At 43.3% G+C, this 7,075-nt stretch overlaps 1 protein-coding gene across 2 annotated transcripts in view; it reads left to right on the forward strand.

Annotated features, from left to right (window-relative positions):
* The window catches only part of LOC110509887 (signal peptide peptidase-like 3), a 38,882-nt gene extending 34,161 nt beyond the window's left edge, over nucleotides 1-4,721 (forward strand). For both annotated transcript variants that reach the window (XM_021591070.2, XM_021591069.2), the window contains exon 11: nucleotides 2,154-4,721. In XM_021591070.2, coding sequence (XP_021446745.1) covers nucleotides 2,154-2,225 — 72 coding nt within the window. In that variant the 3' untranslated portion in view covers nucleotides 2,226-4,721. The remainder of the gene's footprint in view (nucleotides 1-2,153) is intronic.
* Nucleotides 4,722-7,075: the final 2,354 nt, after the last annotated feature.

Genomic DNA, 7,075 nt, shown 5'->3' on the forward strand with positions numbered 1-7,075 from the left:
ACCCAGGCTTGCATTTTCATCCCATAGAATACAGTGGAATTTCACATCCTTTTTACCTCAGATTGGTGATGTTAGTTTAAAAGTTTATAGTCATCACAATGACAAGATTGATTGCTTAAAACAGATTTGGTTTTGATCCATTGATTTTATTCACACGTGCCGGGCTTGTGCTGAAACGGAGTTAATGCAATTGTGACTGTTGATATCTTATGCTGTGTCGTGGTTCGTTTAAGTTAACTAACAGAAAAAGTGTTCCGCTCCCTTTTTCGGGATGGCAGCCTACCAAAATCAAAACAATCCACCATTCCAATATATAGAAATGAGCCTTCTACAAGTTCTCATCTAACCAACTATGTATAGGTTATTCCAAGTTTCCATGTGGCCTTTGAATAGTGTTATTTTAAACCGAGCTACACCCCAAACGTTTGCTCCCGGTTCTATTGATTTTACCCTGATATCCATGCAAGTTATTTACAAGAAAGGTGTTGTCACAGTTGGCGTTCCTCTTCCATCAAAATGCATCACTTGTGGTTTTGGTAATCCGTTTCTGCTGCGATCTCATCGTCAAAACTAAGAACTTCTCTGAAACAAAGACTGTTCTGCCGAGTTATTTGAGGAAAGTTCCACACCACTTTCTCTGTTGGGTATCTTACCTAGTTATTTTCAGATAACATTATTTAGCTTTTTTGTAGCTTTGGCAACTGTGTTTTATTCCAGTTCGCTCTAAGGCTTCCACCCTTGGCTGCAACCCTTGTAATTTAGTGTACCCTGCGCACACAACCCATGTGGAATTCCTGGTCTCTGGCAGAGTTTGGAACTGCCAATCGGCAGTCAATAACATTGAGTTCATCTCAGCCTTTGCTGCCCTTCAGTCCCTAGTCCCATGGATCACCCCTGAGAAAACTGCTACTCCAGCTGCTCTCTTGATCTGACAACGTTTTCTATCATAGTCGGAGAGCATCTGGTCGTCGCGGTGGTGGCACAGGGCTACTCAAGTGGAGATTCTCTTTTCACCCTCAGTCACCTGTAGCTCCTCATTTGAATTATATGCCATCACTGTCACTTGTCCACTCAAGCTTAACATTGTCATCTATCGCCAACCAGGTGCCCTTGGCGAGTTCCTCAATGAGCTTGATAACTTGCTCATTTCCTGACGATGGCTCATTGCTCTTCGTACTGGGTGACTTCAACCTCCCGAAATCGGCATTCAACTAATTTTTCCAACTCTTTCTTTCCACGTGCCTCTTTTGACCTCACCCTTTCCCAGTCCCCACTCACAAGGCAGGCAATCCACTTGACCTCTCTTTACTAGAGACTGTTCGCCTACTAATCTTCCTGCAACCCCCCTCCCGATCTCTGATCACAACTTTGTTTTCCTTAGTTTGAACAGGACGTGCAACCTCATCTCCCTCTCTCTCACAATTGATTTCAATGTGATGTCAATATGAGGGATCAGCAAATAAGTGTTGCGTTTCTCTTTCCGCTTTGGCGACCCCCAAATCAAAATGCATCACTCCAAATGTAGCTGGCTGTCTTCTGCAAGTTGCTCACTAACCATATCTAACTTTATTTCCTTTGGTCCCCCCTAATCGATATCAGTGATTTTATTACCATGACAGGGATTTTGGTGCGTCTGCCGTTTACAAGGTGCTCGTTTAAAAAAAAAAAAAAAGTAATATAGCAACTATTATTGCACATTGAGAGTATTGTGTACATAATACATTTTATATTTTCAATATTTACCAGACTGTTTCTGCATATTGGTTATTGATTTGGACACTTTGAAACTTTGTTTTGACATTGGGCTATTTATCAAAATGTCTGCTCAACAGGAAACAGCGACAGCAATATTTTCCACTTAAGTGTTAGGAATATAAATTCAACTTTCAACATTCATTTCCAATGGTATTGTACTTAATCAGGTAAAAACTGCTTAATGAGTCCAAAAATGTTACACTAGAAATCACTAAAATTGGTTTGCCCTGCCTAATATGATGTGGTAAGGAATCCTCCATGCCAGTGAGTCTAACACGTTTGACGCACCACTGTTAGTGGGCCTCTAGGTAATATCTGTGGGTGAGGATAGGAGTGGTGTGATACTAAATGAGAGACCAGTACTAACAGGGAAGCTAACCCTGTGGTGTGTCCTACAGGGAGACCTGCGGCGTATGTGGTCAGAGCCTTTCCACACGAAGGCCAGCAGCTCCCGCTTCCTGGAGGTATGATGCACCCTGGGAACACACAGCCAGCGTGGGCAGGACCAGGGACACCTACCCCCTGCCCTGAGAGAAAGGGAGTGAAAGGGAGAGCGCACACTGAAGAGAGGCCTCGTCCTCATCACTAGTTCATTCTTTCCACCCATCCTCTGAGCAGCAGACCTCACATATGGACACCAGTGTATGGACCTCATTGCCAGACACAACTCCTCATTGCTTCCTGTTTTCCTCTCTCTCTTTCCTACTTTTCCTTCCCTCATCCACCTCCCTTGCCATGGCTCATTTCATTTTGTCAGGCCTCTCCCTCTCTCCTTTTGCTCTTGGTCTTTCTGTTTTACTACCGCCCCTCTCATCTGTGTATCTCCCCGACTCTGCTGGACTCCAAGGCCAGGCGTCCCCCTATATGGACTACTGGGTGTGGGATGTGACTGAGGCTTTTTTTAGCATCTTCATTACAATTATTGTTATTATTCTGGAATGATTTGGAATGAACTGCGGAGGAGGATAGGAGAGTAGGCAGAACTGCTGCTGCCACTAGGCAGGAAAATGACATCCGTGCACAGGACCAGCAGCCTATCGGAGAGAGAGAGAGAAGGAACAGCAACGGTTCATCAGTCGCTCCCTCCATCTGTTTCTCTGTCCTCCATCTACCCCCTCTGTCCCCTGAACACCTCTCCTCTTTATCCTCAACATCCTCCCCCTCTCTAACAAACTCCCACCTTCCGTCATTCGCTGCCCCATTCCAGATACAGGTATTTTATTTAGAAAATATTTTATTCTTGGCATATACAGAAATGATGCATTATAAATTGTGAATGTGTCCCTACTATTGCGGGGGGAAGCATCTCTCTTTGTATATATATGTGTACACAAGTATTTGGGTATCATGTTGTGTGACTGTGTGTGTGTGAGCGAGAGCGCATAGTATGTGAGACTGTGTTATTTCATTATTATGAACAATTTAATTATGTTTTGGATCCAGGACAGGTATAAAAGACCTTGACAATGAGAACTTGTGGAGTGACATTTGGGGGTTGATGGGACATGGGCAGGTCTGACTTGGACCACAGCTCGGTTCTGTAAGGCTAGGAGTGGTTTACTTGTGAACAAATTTCCTCCAAGTGACAGAATGGACATTGGGAAAAACCAAGTTAACCCTCCACTTGCCGTTGGCTGTACCTGGAGGTGTGTGTGTGTGTGTGTGTGTGTGCGCCTGGTCGTTTAGAATAACCTCTATAAAGTCTGTAATGGACCTTGAGGGAGGAAATCTCTATGCCCTTCTGAGGGATTTATCTTAATAAAGGATTGTAATCAATGGACCCTGAGGTTAAAACTAACCCATAGCTAGGTTTTTACTGTCAAAGGTTGGGTATCCCAACGGTTTTTGGATTGTCATTCCTCTCACAGTTTTGTGGTGTTTGTCAGTTAGATCAGCCCCCACCCAAACCTCACAGGTGCATGTTTTGATTTTGTTCCCCTAGCACAACACAGCTGATTTTAAATCATCAAAGCTTGATGATGAGTTGGTTATTAGAATCAGCTCTAGTGCTAGGGCAAAAACCAAAATGTGCACCCAGAGGGGCCCCAGGACAAACTTTGGAAATCCTGAGTTAGATCATAGCTTAAACAATACTGGAATTAAAGTGTGTGTGTGAAAGTGTTTGTGAAAGCGAGACAGTCGGACGAAGAGAGAGACTTGAATGGAAAATGCAGTTTACTGGCTTCCTGTCTTGAGTTTTCTTTTTTACCTGTTTTTTATGTTTGTTCTCTGGCCTTGCATGTCAAGTGTACAGTGTGTGTCATTCCTCAGACTGCAACAACAGACTGCTGGCCCCAACCAATGCACTAAGCTTTGCCAGCAAGGCTGCAGAGAGGAAAGTTACATGGACAAAGGCCAGGGAGTCGGGAGGACTGAACAGTTCTGACTAAACAGGCCACCTGGCTGATAATTGTTGTTTTGTTTTTTTTATTATTATTTTTTTTACACTTAGCCCCGATTTCACTCTAGCTGATCATTACCTGGACATTGTCTGGCTATGGGACAGACCACTGTCGGACAGCCTGAACATAAATGGACATGTAACCACAACCCCATTCCTGTCCCCTCTGCCTCTTTATGGACTTGGCAAAGAAAACTGATGATGATCATAGTGATGAATAATTGAAGAAGAAAAAAAATACAGATGTTTTCATTTTTTATGGAAGATGGCTTTCTATTTATCTCCTTGTTTGACTTTTTTTTCTTAGTGCTGTAGCTTTAGGTTTTCCATCTTATACTTTTCTTTCCTCCCTTGCAGCAGAGGGCTTTATAGCTGAAATGGATTCTATCATTTTTTTTTAAAAAGTTGAATAAATTTAAGAGCTGTTTAGTGAAACATGAATCCTAATGAGCTGAATCTAAAACATTGTGTCTCCTTTAACCCCCTCTCTGCTCCCTGTTCCTCTCCCCCCTTTCCCTCCATTCAGTCAGGATTCTGCTGTAAATAAAACATAATTCTAACTATACGGTTCCTGTGTCCATCTCTTATTTTATTTATCTGTTAACTTTAAGGGGAGAAAGTTGGAGAGCTTTTGATAGATTACTTTCTTCCACACTAGCTCCTGTATTGGGCAAAGGGGATCATGTTTGATTATTCAGTCATACGCTGTGATGTTACTGGTGGTTTATATTATGTTTTTGTATGAGGAATAGATGTTGAAATGTGTTCTCATGAGAAAATATGAGCAAATGCCCTTATGTTAAAGATATGCTGTAATTCCAAGATGTACCACTTGATAGCGACACAGTCCAAGTCAGATACCTGTGGCATAGTGAAAAATGAAAATCTAGACATGCGCAAGCCCGATATGAATAGCTCCCTCACACAGCATGTGAATTACAACAAATTATGTATATGCTTCACAAAGAATTTGCTTGGGCTCCCACAAAAGCGCATTAGTTTGAGATGGTGGCCCTTTCATTTCTAAACCCCACCCCAAAAAAACTGTTTTTCTGATATTTTCACTTTGAACACTGCAGAACTTGTCTGGTGAAATGGGTGTTCTGGGTTGTACCAGGTGGTTTGTATGTGTCCCATGATTTGAAAGGCTTTCCCTTTTAAGAAGCTGTAAGGTACAGTATGTTAATTTTTTTTACCCCTGTGGATCATCTGACATAATTGGTGAGTATCATTCTATTTTCTAAAGATGCTTTTCTGCTCTTTCATTCTCTATCTCTCTGTTGCATGTCAAAGGCTTGATGGAAGCTCTAGCATGGAGGAGCCTTAAGCTTCTGTGGGAAAATGGCTGCCTAGTCGCACCAAAGATGCTGAGTAAGGGATTTATAGAGCACAGAGTGAAAGGCCACTGGACCAGAGTTGCGATGGGTGGCAAAACTGCTGAGTCACCACTGTTCCGGTTACACTTGTCTACCTAAATGGGAAAGTTGCAATTTGTCTATAGAAAATCTGTTTGTAAATGAATTTGGCCAAGATCTGAATATGATTGTGGTGGGCAGTGTGCACATTGAGGTTGAATTAACCGAAGACACATCTATCATTACAGTCCCCTGGCTGAAATGTAAAGCTAAATATTTGTTACTGAAACCACAGCCAATCTGCCCACTTCTGACAGTTACTACAAAGGCTATCACACCTAGTGAATTTGGTGAAGAATTCTGTACCATTTGACAGAGGTAGAGGGAGTAGGCTACTGGTGGGAGAGAGACCATATTGAAAGAGTGAGATGTGGTGGTAGGGGGCAGGGAGGGAGAGGGCTTCCAGGACATTGGGGGTGGGGAAGGGTCAGTGAGGTCAAGGCAGAAAGAGAGACAGACGGGCTGTTGAATTTTCAGGGTCCGCCCCTCGTCACGTATTGGCCAGAGCATCCAATGGTTTCTCCCCAGTTACAGGGCCCTGAGGTGGCAGGATTCCACCGGGGCCATGGGGATTGTAGCAGGGCATCTGGAACACAGTTCGCCAAGCTGGGTGTCCTAAAATAAGAAGTCAACCCACCATTGGAATGTAGGGTTCTGTGTGAAGAGGTCCCTTTCACATAAGACCGGTACAAGTGCAGGCCAAGAACAAGTCAACCACTGAGTAGATTGAGAACTGATTTACTCTTGAGTAAGGTTCTCAGCCAAATCCTTATTTTCAATCTACCAAGAAGACATGTTTTGACAATGACATCACTCATGTTAACTTATGGTCAAAAACAGAATGATGAACATTATACTCAATAACATTTTAGTCTTGTCTGCCTTTACCATAACTTTTGCAAACTCCGGTACAAGAGTAAACCTACAACAATGGTTGTTAGTACGCAACTCTGGTATAGCCTACTATAAAAGTGTGCATGCATGTGCTGGTCATGACCCATGCAAATGGCAGAGGTTTCTTCACGTCCCCTCCACGCCTGGCATTCCAGGCTTGTTTAAATCAGGTTAGCCTGCCTGGGCGTGGGTGGATTCCCTTCTGGCCCTTTGCCCTCTGACCCTAAGTGCATTCCCCATCTAAAGTGAAGAATTCCTCTGAAGTTCAGTTAATGGGGTTGAGTTTTCATCCTTTGGACTCTGCTCCAAACGGTTACCCAGCAGAAGGAAAACAGTCTTGGTGTACACCAAAGAGCTTATGGGTGTGTTGGCTGTTTTTTACTTATTTGTAAAATACCATTCTTACAAGACTTCAACAATCCATTGGTGATTGTGTTTTTTTTTTGCAACAGGGTAGAGGGATTTTAAACTTGGAGCTGTTCTATTTGGGGTGGCAGGTAGCCTAGCGGTTAGAGCGTTGGGCCAGTAACCGAAAGGTCGCTGGTTTGTATACCCGAGCAAAATGATGTGCACTTGAGCAAGGCGTGCCATACTACTACGGCTGACCCTG

Source organism: Oncorhynchus mykiss, chromosome Y, assembly GCF_013265735.2.
Source record: "Oncorhynchus mykiss isolate Arlee chromosome Y, USDA_OmykA_1.1, whole genome shotgun sequence".
Taxonomy (NCBI): Eukaryota; Metazoa; Chordata; class Actinopteri; order Salmoniformes; family Salmonidae; genus Oncorhynchus; species Oncorhynchus mykiss.